This window comes from Chiloscyllium punctatum, chromosome 45 (genome assembly GCF_047496795.1).
Source record: "Chiloscyllium punctatum isolate Juve2018m chromosome 45, sChiPun1.3, whole genome shotgun sequence".
NCBI lineage: Eukaryota > Metazoa > Chordata > Chondrichthyes > Orectolobiformes > Hemiscylliidae > Chiloscyllium > Chiloscyllium punctatum.
The window spans coordinates 54,691,183-54,706,611 of NC_092783.1; the positions used below are offsets into that span (position 1 = coordinate 54,691,183).

Sequence of the window (15,429 nt, forward strand, 5' to 3'; positions counted from 1 at the left end):
CCCCCCCCCCCCCCCCCCAAAGCCCAAGCCCCTCCCATTTATCTCTCAGCCCCTTTCGGGTGCACTACCCCACCCTCCATTCCTGATGAAGGGCTTATGCTTAAAACGCCGACTTTCCTGCTCCTCGGATGCTGCCTGACTGGCTGTGCTTTCCCAGCACCGCACTCTTCGGCACTGACTCTCCAGCATCTGCAGTCCCCGTCCCCACTTTCTTGAGTAAATTGGGCAAACCCATGCTAATCATCCAGGGACATGGGTTCAGATCCCATCATGGTAAATAGTGAAAGTCAAATGCAACAAAACTCTAGCATTAGAAACCCATCCAGCTCACTAATATCCTAAAGGAAATCTGCTGTTCTTATTTGCTCTGGCTACATGTGACTCCAGACCCATTCTTAACCATCCTCTGAGAAATTAGGGATTGGCAGGAAATGTTGGCCTCACCAGCAATACGCACACCCTCTGTTTGAACAAAAAATGGTTCATCAGTGTGGCTGGAACACTTGATTAAGTAAGAGATGAGATTCCCTAAAATGTGGAAATAGTCCGCACCAACCCTCTGAAGAGTTACCCACCCAGACCCATTTCACTCTGACTAACGTACCTAACAGTATGGGCAATTTGGCACAGCCAATTCACCTGACCTGCACACCTTTTGACTGTGGGAGGAAATCAGAGCAAACCCACGCAGACACGGGGAGAATATGCAAACTCCACACGGACAGTCACCTGAGGCTGGAATTCAAACTGGGACCGTGAGGCAGCAGCGCTAACCACTTAGCCACCGTGCCACCCCAATTTAGCTCTTTTAGCAACAGTCTCAATCTTAACCAAGCATGTACTGGATTCCTTTTCAGCCAGCAGTGCCAACATCCCATGACCAAGTTACAAATAACTATTTCTGATGCCTCAGTCTCCTGAGTTTTCATTCACGAGTAAAGTAGGGGAATCCTGGAATGCTGTTCACCCTACACTGGCTCACCATTTCCTAGTGGCAAGAGTTTGATTTCTTTCATTCCTGTATAGATCCCTTGGTTGCTGTAGACACCTATATCTCTTCCAATTCTACATTCAGGCCTGCATTTCCACTCTATGTCTGCTCCCTCTGTTCCCACTTCGACATGAGGTCTTAAGAGATAGGAATGAAAGTAGCCCAATCAGGCCCTCATCCCAGCTCTGGCTTTCAATCATTTCGTTGATTGGCTTAGAAGCATGGCTTAGAAAGGGTGGACGTTGGGAAATTGTTTCAGTTAAAGCGGGGATACTAGGACCCATAGGCACAGCCTTAGAATTAGAGGAGGTCAATTTAGAACAGAAATGAGGAGACATTTCTTCAGCCCGAGAGTGGTGTGCCTATGGAATTCATTGCAACGGAGTGCAGTGGAGACTCAGACATTAAATGTCTTCAAGGCAGAGATTGATAAATTCTTCATCTTGCAAGGAATTAACGGCTACAGGGTGAGTGCGGGTAAGTGGCGTTGAAATGCCCATCAGCCATGATTGAATGTCGGATTGGATTCGATGGACCAAATGGCCTTACTTCCACTCCTATTTCTTATGGTTTTATGGTCTTATGGTTGTACATCTGATTGTGGACTCAACTCCACTTTCTGTTCCCCATAACTCTTGGACTCCCTCTTTGATCAAAAATCTGTTTAGTTCGCCCCTGAATACATTCAATGATTCAGCTTCCAATGGTCAAAGAGAATTTCTAACACTAATGACATTTCACTCCTTTGCTTTTATCCATAGTTCCAGACCCTTTAGCCATTTCTCCCTCACCCTCGGCAATTTGCAATCTAAATTCCTCTTGTTCTTCCAGACGCCCTCCTGGAGATACTCTGGGATGTTTTACCATGAGAGTAGAGATTAAGTGGATTAAGCTTACATTTTCTAGAAGTTGGAAAATTGAAAGCAAATGCCATTGAATCACGTAAAACCTTCATGGGGACTGGCAGGATAGTGCCGGGAATAGATCTCCTCAGATTGGGAAATACTCAACTAGGTGTCACAGTCTCTGAATAAGGGATTTGTAGGACCATAGACATGACAGCAGGAGAAGGCTATTCGGCCCATGGAGTCTGCTCCCCCATTGAATGAGATCATGGCTGATCTGATCATTCTTAATTCATCGTTCCTGCCTTTTCCCCACATCCCTTGAATCTCTTACTTATTAAAATTCTGTCTATCTTAGCCTCCCTTATACTCAATGAGCCAGCCATGACAACCCTCTTCATCAGCTTGACTCCCCTCTGAAAGAAGAAATTCCTCTTCATCTCTGTCCTAATTGGGCCCCCAAGCCTGAGATGAGCACACGTTTCTTCACTTGAAGGGTTGTCGTCTTTGGAATTCTCCATCCCAGAGATGCTCAGAGAGTCAGAAAGCACAGAAACAGACCCTTCGGTCCAACCAGTCCAGGGTGAACATAATCCCAAACCAGACTAGTCCCACCTGTCTACTCCTGGCCCATATCCCTCCAAACCTTTCCTATTCATGTACTTAGCCAAATGTTGTAATTGGGACCACATCCACCACTTCCTCAAGAAGTTCATTCCACATGCAAACCACCATCTAGGTAAAAAAATTGTCCCTCGAGTCTTTTTTAAATCTCTCTACTCTCACCCTAAAAATGTGCCTGCTAAGTTTTAACTGTGCTCAAGATATAGATTTTTAGGTTCTAATGGATTTAAGGAATATAGAGATAGCATGGGAAGATGGAAGTAGAAGAGCCATGATTTCTTGATTGATGGGACTGGGTTGAAGGGCTGGATGGCAACTTCAGTTCCTATTTCTATGAAAGTTGAAAGAAAGTACTATTCAGCACTTTTCACAACTTCAGGTGGTTTACAGTCACTGATGTATTGACGGTAATTATCATTGGAATGGTAAAACTGCTGCTGTACTGTATCCACCAGGGATTACCATGGTCCCAAGATGGTAGGCAGAGTACCATTGCAGGTACAGGTGGATGGGGCATCAGGGAGTTGAAGCCAGTGGCAGAAGATGGTTCTCAGTGGAGCACCTTCTTCCTGATGCCAGATGTGACAACTTGTGCCTTTAGGAGAGACCTACATAGAGTGTTATAAAGATTCAGCACAGCCTCTCTTATTTTTGTCATCAATGGGTGGTAATTCTGTATTCTCCCAGCATGCGATTCATGTCCGGGGCAGTTGAGCAGGCAGAAAGATTTTGGACAATGACGTTTTGGCCAATATCCTAAATAGATCCTTGGAGAGAAGGACCTTCCTGCCCTTCCATTGACTGGGCACATCATGCCCACTGAAGGTCTTCATCTCACAACCACTGGTTCTCACCCAGCAGTGGGGGGAGGTTTGCCATATTGAATGTATAAATCGGTGGTGTGAACATGTTGGGAATATACAAATCAGTGTATGAACATATTGTGAAAGCACAAATCAGTATGTGAACATGTTGGGAAGGTGCAAATCAGTGAGTGAACTTATTGGGAAGGTGTAAATCAGTGAGTGAACATATTGGGAAGGTACAAATCAGTGTGTGAACATATTGGGAAGGTACAAATCAGTGTGTGAACATATTGTGAAAGTGCAAATCACTGTGTGAACATGTCAACTTTACCAAGCAATGTACAAGTAGTAGTATTAGCATCAGTTACACAGGTCAAATACAACAGGCAGAGATGAAATTTTTAAATGTTATTTCAATATTTCTTGATTTGGTGAGGGCTCTTGTGGTGCAATGGTAGTGTCCCTACCTCTGAACCAGAAGGTTTATGTCAGACCTGCTCCAGAGGTGTGTCAGAACACATCTGAGCACTTTATTTATAAAAACAAATCTATCTCTTCAGTTGGCAGGATTGAATATTTATGCAAAGTTAATTGCATTAATACAAAGACCAATTTAAATGCAAATATACACTGGCTGTTAATGAACATCCAGGGGTTACATTTTTGATTCCATGGTGCAGATGATATTAGTATAGAAAGCAATTTAAATGCTAATACACTTTGGTAGTTAATGATCATCCAGGGATTAAAGGGTCCTGAATAATTGATGGGTTAGCCCTCAAAAGGTGTGAGCAGACTGATTATTAATATCATTTAAAAAGAGATTCTGACTACATAATCATACTGCACAAAGGAGGCCAGTTGGCCGTCTCCTTCCTGTGCTAGCTCTTTAACAGAATGTCTAGTTAGTCTCACCATGTTTCTCTGTTATAGAATTAGTTCTTTTTTTTGGTATGAAGGCCCTTTTGTTGATTTTGCTTTTGTTTGAAAAACACTCCCTGACTCAGGGATTCCAGGGTCAGCAGTTTTTATGCTTCTTCAGCAAACGTGGCTGAAATGAAAGCAAAATACTGTCTGTAGTGGAAACCTGACTTTAAAAAAACAGAGAGTATAGGAAATATTCAGCAGGTCTAAGCTTTGGTGAAAGAGGTAGACTTTTGGAGCATCTCGAAGGAGGAGAGAGAGAGGCAGAGGGAATTCCAAAGCTTAGGACCTAAACAATCAGAAGCAAAGCTGTGGTCTAATAATGCTCTTGTGTAGTGTTCTTGGGCATTTTGTTAAGTTAAACACGTTGTGTAGATTCATGCCACATGTTTGCCAGGTAGTGATCAGCATCAATAAGTTACAAACTAATCATCACTCCTTGGCATTACCATCACTGAATTCCCCTACTATCAACATCCTGGACATTACCATTGACCAGAACCTGAACTGGACTCACCACGTACATACAGTGACTACAAGTGCAGATCAGAGGTCAGGAATACTGCAGCGAGTAACTCACCTCCTGCCTCCATCTACAAGGCAAAAATCAGGAGTGTGTTGGACTACTCCCCACTTGCCTGGATGAGTGCAACTCCAACAACATTAAAGACGCTTGACACCATCCAGGGCATAGCAGCCTGCTTGAGTGGCATAACATCCACAAACATTCATTCACTCCATCACTGATGCTCAGTAGCAGCACTGTGTACCATCTACAAGATACAGTGCAGGAATTCACCAAATATCCTGAGACTGTACCTTCCAAACCCATGACCACTTCTGTCTAGAAGGACAAGGGCAGCAGATATGTAGAACACCATCACCTCCCCTCCAAGCCATTCACGATCCTGACTTGGAAATATATTCTGACTTGGACAATTCCTTCACTGTCGTTGAATCAAAATCCTGAAATTCCCTCACTAGCAGCTTTGTGGGTCTACCCACAGCAGATGGACAACTAGGGATGGGCAATAAATGCTGCCCCAGCCAACAACATCCATGTCCCAGGAGTGAATAAAATATGTTGCTGATGATAACTTCCTCCATAGTTTCCTTCGTTACTAATTAGAATATGACAAAGTATGCTTATGGTCACTTCACTTGCATCCCTCCATTGTCGATTATCAAATCATTTCCTTCTTTACAACTGTCCTACTGGGTTTTTCCTGCCTGACATTACCACATTTGTGAACAGCAACCATCAAATTCTCTATGCTAGGAATTAACATAGTCTGGAGAGAGTTTTTGTCTGAACAAATGGCTGAAGGAACACATCAGCAGCAAATTAATATGCAGAAGGAAATATAGTTAAACAACAAACTTTAACGAAAAGAAGCATTCTATTGACTAAACTATACAATGTTTACGAAACACAGTCTTTCAACAAATCTTGGTCTGGAGGGACAGCAGAATTTCATTTAACTGCAATCAGAGAATGTATTCAAAGTCAATTAATCATTTTGAGCCTCAGCATCAGACGCATTAATTAAGGCTGCTGTAACATAATGGTTACACTGGGGTTGTGCACTTATACAGTCCAAGTTGCCATGCCAATGGGCTTTCTTACATCTACATTGTGGCCTGGAGCTATGGACAGTGGTGATAGAGGAGCAATTCCAAATTTCTTTCTATTGCAGGGCTGAACAGAGAGTCATAGAGTCATAGAAATATAGACGCTTACAGCACAGAAAAAACTGCTTTGGCCAATTGAGTCTGTGACAGTCAAAAACAACCACTTACCTATTCCAAACCCATTTTCCAGCACTTGGCCCATGGCCTTGTATGCCTTGGCATCACAAGTGCACTTCAAAATATTTAAGTGTTGTGAAGGTTTCTGCTTCAACCATCCTTACAGGCAGTGAGTTCCAGATTCCCACCACCCTCTGAGTGAAAATGTTTTTCCTCACATCTCCTTTAAACCTTCTGCCCCATACCTTAAATCTGTGTCTCCTGGTCATTGATCCCTCCATCAATGGGATCTTCCTGTCTATCCTAGCTCTGCCCTCATAATTTTCTATGTCTCACTCATGTCCGATCTCCTCTGCACCATGGAAAACAATCCCAGTCTATCCAATCTTCTTCAGAACTGAAACTCTTCAATCCAGGTAATGTCCTCTGGTGAATCACCTCTGTACCCTCTCCAGTACTATCCTATCCCTCTGGATTCCAGAACTGCATAAAACATTCATGTTGGTGTGACCTAACCAGCATTTAATATAATCATAGCATAGCCTCCCTGCTCTTAAACTTTATGCCTTCATAAAGGCAATTATACCACATGCTTTCTTTACTGCTTTATCCACCTGTCCTGATAGCTTAAGGGTTCATTGAACATGTACACCAAGGTCCCTCTGACCCTCAGTGCTTCCCAGGATCCTATTGTTCATCATGTATTCACTTGCCTTATTTGTCCTGCCCAAGTACATCACCGCACATTTATCTGGATTGAATTCCATTTATCACTGATCACTCCATCTGAACAACTGTACCCTTCTGTAACGTAAGACTATCCTCACTATTTACCACCCTGCAACTTTTTGAAACATCTGCCAATTTACTGATCCACCCTCCTATATTCAGGTCTAAATCATTAATATAAACCACAAACAGCAAGGGCCTCAACACTGACCTCTGTGGAACACTACAGGATTCAGACCTTCAACCGGAATAACTCCCTCAACCATCACCCTCTGCTTCCTGCCACTCATTTAATTGTGGACCCAATTTGCCAAACTTCATTGGATCCCATGGACTCTGGTCTTAGGGTTCCCATAAGGTGGAATCTCTCCCAGTCTGACTACCTGCCATTGATGTGTGCTGGACACTCAGTCTGTCTGAGATAGGTCAACCTTCTTCAGCTGGGATCAAGTCCTGGAGTGGGACCCAAACCTGGAGCTTCAGGTTCAGAGGCAGGGACGATACTCACTCTGTCACAGGGCCTCTGTGTGATTCCGCTATGTCCCTAGTAATACCAAATAGACACTAGTTTACTTCCAACCACTCTAGCTGAGGAGGTTAAATTAAGTTAGTAAACAAAATCTTGAATAAAAAGTTAGTATTGGCAATAGTGGACATTAAACTCGTGGATTTTCAAACAAAAACCATTTGATTCATTCTTGCCTTTTAGTGAAGCAATTCTGCCAGCTCTACCTAGCATGACCTGCATGTGACTCCAGACGCGCAGAATTCATGTGCTTGATTCATAGTCACCCTCTGAATTGGCTGAACACACTGTTTAATTGTGTACAATAAGGTAGTTTGCCAACACCTTACCAAGTTATTAAAGGTGGGATATGAATGCTGGCCTTACCAGTGACAAATACATCCAATGAATGAATAGAAAAGGTAAGTAACAATAAATTGATTTGTACTCAAGTGATAAAGATATACTCTGCTGGATATAAGTTTGCTTGCTGAGTTGGAAGGTTCGTTTTTAAATGTTTCGTCATCATACCAGACAACATCATCAGTAAGCCTTCAGTGAAGTGCTGGTGTTATGTCCCACTTTCTATTTCTATGTTTAAGTTTCCTTGGATGTCATTTCCTGTATTGGCGATACCATTTCCTGTTCTTTTTCTCAGGGGGTGGTAGATGGGGTCTAACTTAATGTGTTTGTTGATAGAGTTCCGGTTGGAATGCCATGCTTCTAGGAATTCTTGTGCGCATCTCTGTTTGGCTTGTCCTAGGATGGATGTGTTGTCCAGTCCAAGTGGTGTCCTTCTGCATTTGTATGTAAGGATACTGGTGATAGGGGATACTGAGGGCTCTCGAGATTATATGTTTGAACCTTACTGAGTCATCTCAATCACTTCTCAATTATCCTGTCTCAATTGTTTCTATTAACTAAACAGCACACACCCTTCTCAAAGACTATCGCAGCTTGGTACAGGTTTACAAATTGGTGTTCACAAGACCATCAGGCTCCATTATGGATTGAATAGCTACCATGGTCAGCTTTGGATCATTGGCAGCTGTCTTCCACTCACTCGTATTCCGAGTCTCACTTCGTTGTTGAACACATGGCTCAGAAGGAGCACAGCACTACTGAGTGCATGAGATGTTCACCTGCTCGCTCAGGTGGGTGTGAAAGATCCTGTTGTAAGGGGAGTTATCATTGGTGCACGGGACAATAGTTAGCCCTTAATCAGCAACACAAGCAGAAACCAATTATCTGGTCATTTACCTTCTTGCTGCTTGTGGGATCTTTATGCACTCAGATTTAGTGCTGTACTCCCTACATTACAACTGTGACATAGCAGTTCATATGCCCTTTATCCTCTATAATATGCTGTAGGATGTTATGTGATTGGGAAAGGTGTAGCGTAACTGCAAAGTCTGGTCTGTTGCAGAGAAAAGCACGTTCTCTTTCAGCCACCTTGTGGGAGCATGCTTGAGGAGCCGAATAGTCTATTCTTGTCCAATTAGGCAGCACGATGGCTCAGTGGTTAGCACTGCTGCCTCACAGCTCCAGGGACCTGGGTTCAATTCCACCCTCAGGTGACTGTCTGTGTGGAGTTTGCACATTCTCCCTGTGTCTGCGTGGGTTTCCTCCGGGTGCTCCGGTTTCCTCCCACAGTCCAAAGATGTGCAGGCCAGGTGAATTGGCCATGCTAAATTGGCCCCTTCTGCCCAGGGACGTGCAGGTTAAGTGGATTAGCCATGGAAAATGCAAGGTTACAGGGATAGGGTGGGGTGAGTGCATCTAGATGGGAAGCTCTTCGAAAGCTCTTGGTGGGCTGAATGGTCTGCTTCTACACTGTGTGGATTCAATTATATTTGTTGCGATGTTCTTTCCTTAGAAGGTTTAGACAGAGCGACCCTGGGAACATGACAACACCAACAGATGAGGGTGTCTCCATCATAGAGAGAGGTTTGGGAGAAAGTGAGGACTGCAGATGCTGGAGAGTCAGAGTCGAAAAGTGTGGAGCTGGAAAAGCACAGCCGCTCAGGCAGTATCCGAGGAGTAGGACAGCTCTTCTTCAGGAATGTGGGGGAGGCCCTAGAGAGCTGAGAGATAAATGGGAGGGGGCGGGGCTGGAGGGAAGGTAGCTTGGAAGGCGATAGGTAGATGATGGTGATAGGTCAGAATGGAGGGTGGAGCAGATAGGTGGGAAGGAAGATAGACAGGTAGGAACATTCAAGAGGGGAGTGCGAAGTTGGAGGGTTGGATCTGGGATAAGGCTGGGGGAGGGGAGATGAGGAAATATAGAGGGTTTATATTGAAGTTGTCAATGGTAACAGAGGACAAACAGCTTGGCTTTCTGTCGAGTTTCCTTCTGGTAAAAGCTTTCTCCATTATGTCATCAGGGAAATATGAATCAAGTGATAGGGTCAATAGCATCGTCAGCCAGATGGTAAAATTAACTATTAGACAAGAACTAAAACAGGACTTGTAGATCCCTGTGTTTATACAACAATGTTCTGAAAATAGCCAACAACAGGGAAAGCTTCTCCAAACTCTCCCACGCACCCAAGCCAGCCGGTGAGTAGGTGCTGGAGAAATGCCCGTGTTTCTGGCTGGGAAGGGGGAACGTAGGAGGGGGAGAGTTTCTGATGGAGATTTGCAAACAGGACCATTAACACAATTACTGAGGCAATGATACTTACACAAGTATTTTCAAATTCATTCACCACTAAAGACCAGTTCCAAACATTAAACTCAATGCACTCATACTGACCACGCTGCTTCAAGACTTGAACTCCAGTCTAAAGCTGAATTGGTTGGGGGCACAATTTGACCTTAATTCCCGCAGGCTAATTCGGACTCCTGCTGCTTAATAGATGCACAGCTCATAATGTCTGTGCAGTTCAACAGCATCAGGTTCAAACATGATACCCTCCCCTGACCAAAGAGTTAGCTTTCACTTACTCAAGAACAACCTTTTGGTAAAAAGCATTCTTCATTAAAAGAAAACTTTGATGAAGAACGAAGGTTTCTCCAAATGTAATCCCTTCAACTCTGTTTCAAAAAACGTACAGCAAAACCATATCCTGGGAAATGACTATAGATTAAAAAAGAGTCATAGAGTCATACAGCACGGAAACAAACCCTTCGGTCCAACCAGTCCATGCCGAATATAATCCCAAACTAAACAAGTCCCACCTGCCTCCTCCTGGCCCATTTCCCCCAAACCTTTTCCATTCATGTTCTTATCCAAATGTCTTTTAAATGTTGTAATTGTCTCCACATCCACCACTTCCTCCGGAAGTTCAATTCACACGTAAACCACTCTCTGTGTAAAAAAATTGCCCTTCATGTAATTTTTAAATCTCTCCCCAATCACCTTAAAAATCTGCCCCCGAGTCTTGAAATATTCTTGCCTCGGGAAAAACCAACTACTACTAACTCTGTTTATACTTCTCATTATTTTATAAACTTCTATCATTGCCTCTCAACCTCCTACGCTCCAGTGAAAGAAGCCTCAGCCTACCCAGCCTTTCTTGAGAATTCAAACCTTTCAAACCTGGCAACATCCTGGTAAATCTCTTCAAAACCTTTTCCAGCTTAATAATATCCTTCCGAAAACAGGACGACCAGAACTTGACACAGCATTTAATAGGTTCAGAGACTGGAATGAGTATTATCTGATTAACAAGTTCATGACTCAATGGCATAGTGATGACACATGAAAGGTAGACATGAAGGTTCAGTGTTGAGGTATGGGCAGTGCACCTGGCGCTGTGCCCCAGCACAGTAATTGTCTTCTTTTGAGGATTAAACTGGTTCAGAAACTTGGGGGAGAGGGAATGATTCTATAGGAAGTAACTAGCATCAGCCACACTTGCCTCACTTTGAGATATCCTGGCCCATCTTTTTAAGTTTCCAGTTTGAACATCTTAGCTTTCTTTTAGATAGTCTAGTGACAACATAAAGCTTATGCGAAGTGAGTTTTTTCAAAATATGCTATTGAAAAGTTATGGCCATTATTTACCTGGGATGTAGTGTTTCAGTTGCCAAGGGAGACTAGACAGGTGGAGAGTGTTTTCTTCAGAGTGGGGGAAGGTGGGGGTGGGGTTGTTGTTGGTGTGTACAAAATGATGAGGGATACAGACAGGGTCGATAGGAAGGAGCTTTTTCCTGTAGTTGGTCAGGGGGGAAGGGAGGGAGGGTAGTCAATAACTAGGGGATGCTGTTTTAAAGTAATCGTCTGAAAGTTTAGAGGGGATTTAAGGAAGAATATGTTTATGTAGAGGCTGATGGGTATTTGGAAATCACTGCTTGAAAGTATCATAGACTGCAAGAACTACTATGACATTTAAGAACTACAGAGGAACCTTAATTATCCAAATTTCAGATTATCCGAAGAAGATCTCAAGGTCCTGGTAGAAATATTACATCAAAGACGTGTTTCACCACTGTTCGGGTCTTTTGTTTACAATGATTAAAAAGGAACTTGGCTTACTGAAATGTTGCTGAGAACAGTCCTGAACATCGATGGGAGCCCAGGCACCAACTCCAAATGACTGACCGCCCACCCTCTCTCTCTCTCTCTCCCCACACTTTCCCTGGAGTTCTACAAAGCAGTGTACCCTGAACTCCCCATCCTCAGATAATCTCTCCAACATTGTCCTGTACAGGGCAGAGGTGGAACATGTCAAAATGTTTCAGTAAAATGTTGTGTGTGTGGCTGTGTGTGTGTATGTGTGGTGCTGTGTGTGTGCGTGTGCGTGTGTGTTTGTGTGGGGCTCTGTGTGTGTATGTGTGGGGCTGTGTGTGTGTGCGTGTGTGTATGTGTGGGGCTCTATGTGTGTGGCTGTGTGTGTATGTATGTGTGGGACTGTGTGTGTGTATGTGTGTGCATGTGTATGTATGTGTGTGTGTATGTGTGGGGCTGTGTGTGTGTGTGTATGTGTGGGCTGTGTTGTGTGTGCGTATGTGTGGGGCTGTGTGTGTGTGTGTGTGTGTGTGCATGTGTGTATGTATGTGTGTGTGTATGTGTGGGGCTGTGTGTGTGTGTGTGTGTGTGTATGTGTGGGCTGTGTTGTGTGTGCGTATGTGTGGGGCTGTGTGTGTGTGTGTGTGTGTGTGTGTGTGTGTGTGTGCACGGACAGTAGGTGTAGATGAATGGGGCCTCATGGGGGTGGGGTGGATGTGGGCAGGGACGGACAGGGTTTGAGGGTCGGATGGAGGGGTGGGGTGGATGGTATTGGGGGCAGACAGGGGGCAGGACAGACAGGGTTTGGGGTGAGGCTGGATGGGAGCGGGGACGGACGGGGCACTCAGGCGGGGGCCCGCGCACAGTTGCTGCTGCCTTGTCTCCTGAACGGGGAGCAGCCTTAGCCAGTGCTCACTGTGTCAGTCCCATTGAACTGATTGGGGTGGGGAGAGGCTTCAGCAATGCTGCAGGTCTCTAACGCACAAGTGTGTGTCTACTCAGAAACAAACCCTGAGACAGAGAGAGGAACAATGCAGGCAGAGAGAGGAAAAAGTAAACTTCAGAAAACTCCGAGCCCAAAAGGAGAGGCATTGAATCAATTAATTGAATAATCAATTATCTGAACAAAATAGTGCCCGCTCATCTCATTTGGATAATCGTGGTTCCTCCGTGTTTAGAAAAACTCTTGAAATGCTACAACATACAAGGCTGCAGGCCGAGTGCTGGGAAATGGGATGAGACTAGATGGGAGCTTGATGACCAATATAGGCCAAAGGGCTGTCAAATTTTAAGTGTATAAGGGTATTTATTCTCTGTACCCCTCTCTGATATCCTTTCATTCTCTATTGATGTGGTCATTCTCCATTTAGCTTTCAGTCAAGGTTCTGTCACAAAATAGCACTGATCATCCCCTTATTTCTCTTTTGTAACATCCCATACAACCTCCCCTGTTACGTGTTTAATCATAGACCCACCAAACACCAATTCCACACCAGTGTTTCTCTCTACCAGACGGCTGGTCTAATCTTAGACTCGTGCTCACTCAACATAGCCTACACATCCTTCCTTGTGCTTGCAATTATTGATTTGACCCATTCACTGGGAACACAGATGGAGTATGAAAATTTGCATTAATGAGATTTCCTGAACTCTGCTCCTGCACCGAGATTCAAAATACACTAGGGAGTAGATGTAAGGATTATATTGTGCAAGGATTATACTAGCAGCAAAAGAAAAATTGTGTGGTTTTGATTTCCCACGCTAACCTTTACTTACTGAATTCTGAGGAAATTCACAAATGTTATGGGCAATGGAGATTCTTGTATCACATGGACCAGCCTTCCCAGCACCAACAATAAAATAGTGCCGAATGTCAGCTTCACCTCAATTAATCCTCAGCATGGCCATTAAAATAAAATAAATTTGACAAATCATTGGCAGAATTTGTAATCACGTGGAAGTTTTTAATAACATTTTTAAAGATTTTAATAAATCATCCATAAAACAGTGACAGTGTTAAAGAGCTACAATAATGGCATCAGCAATCAATTTAAATTTGTGTTTATTATTTGTTCAGCTGGCTGATTTTTACTGCTGAAAACAGTGAGTTAAAATTCCCATTAATAAGGATACAGCAAAATTTCTTACCTTTTTAAAGCACCCGCTAAGGCACAGAGACTCCAAAGAACCAACAGCCACTTCATACTGGTGCTCAAAGCTTCAGTCTTCCTGCTTCGCTGACTTGCCAATCTTACAACTGGGTAAAGTTTCTATCTCTTGCGAGTTTTATAGTCAGTTGGCATCGCCTACAGCTTCACCATCCACCTTCTCATTGGCTAATGCTCATCTCCTCTGCCTACTGCTCTGCCCTTGTCAAACTGTTTGGACATGAGAGAATGGAATTAAACTCTATGTACACAGTAACCCGACTCGCTTAGTTTGTGGAGATTTTATTCCAAAATACTGCACAGGGATTCCGTGGGAGACCATTGTGAAAGGAAAAATCCAGGCAGAGTGGTCACGTTGATTCAATTTGCTTTCAACCCTTCTGGAGGCTGAGAGTTATCCAAATCTGTCCTTGTTCACCCCATCAAAAGCCCTCAATACTTTAAAATCTAGCCACTCCACAACATGGGTGTTGATAGAATTGGTTGAAGATATTGCAGATTTTCTCACTGATCTCTTTCAAAGCTCACTGGAATCAAATAACACATCAATAAATTGTAAAGAATTAATGCCGTAAGGCATTCTTCCCAAAGAAAGGATCTTCGATTTAATATTATGAACGTTATGTCTTTCTGAGGAAAGTGATTGAGACATCAGTGGGACTTAGCATAATAATTCATAGAAAAGATAGGGTCAGGTTAGATTGTGGCATCTATCATTTAGGGAAACCATCTTCTTTATTTTCATGACCTTTTTGTCTGGTTATGCACTTATGCAGCATCTGGGGATATTTGTCTACATTAACAGCATTAAATGAAAGCTTTGTGGTGTTTGTGGGTCTGGTGAGACAGCCAATATCTTCAGAAAAAGCTATTTGACATCATTCTAAGTAATAGGATGGCTCAGAAAGCTTGAGCTCATGGGGTAACTGGTAAAGTCAGGTCTGCAATAATGAGGCCTCCCTCATATCTCCACTCAGCTATTCTTACCACTCTCCAGGGTTCCATCATCGATCCTTCATAATAGCCCAAATGAAATACTGTGGGGTTATATGTCCACATCTCCGAGAGTTTCGGTTTAAGATAATTTTGTAAAGGAGAAGGAACATCAAGAACTGTCTTCAGGCTGAGTCTTCTTTCTACCTATGTTTATTTACTGTTAATACTAAATACTACTATACACGGTAATTTGAGATATATCAGCCTCTAAATGCACTGTTATATCATTAAAAGACTTTAATCCAAATTCTATCTCTTCCATTTTCTATTGACCTAACTAATTCCATCCACTCTGTGCTATTTAAGCTCAATGAACAGCAGCTCTGAGACATCATCACAAGGGTGCTCCAGGTTCCTAAAGCCTTTACACCACACTGGCAGTGTTAAGATAAACACCTGCTTGCCAGAAAATTGTGCCAAGTCTCCCAGAAATAATCAATGTGAGGTTCCCCCCATTTATTTAGCCAGTGGATGGATTCCCTGCTGTGAAACTTAAAAACTGAAGAAGTGGAAACCAGGATTTTGGTTTCCACATCAGCTGAGGGGAATCATAGGAGTGTTTGATGACCTTTTCCTGCACTTTGTGTTATTAGGTGATTATAACTTTGCTTCAAAGTGATACATCCCCCCACCATTGAA

The 15,429-nt window shown here is 43.3% G+C and overlaps 1 protein-coding gene across 1 annotated transcript in view; it reads right to left on the reverse strand.

The window, feature by feature from the left end:
• Nucleotides 1–13,850, reverse strand: part of ren (renin) — a 44,823-nt gene extending 30,973 nt beyond the window's left edge. Inside the window, exon 1 of the mRNA XM_072563177.1 lies at nt 13,775–13,850. Coding sequence (XP_072419278.1) covers nt 13,775–13,830 — 56 coding nt within the window. The 5' untranslated portion in view covers nt 13,831–13,850. The remainder of the gene's footprint in view (nt 1–13,774) is intronic.
• Between the last annotated feature and the right edge of the window lie 1,579 nt (nt 13,851–15,429).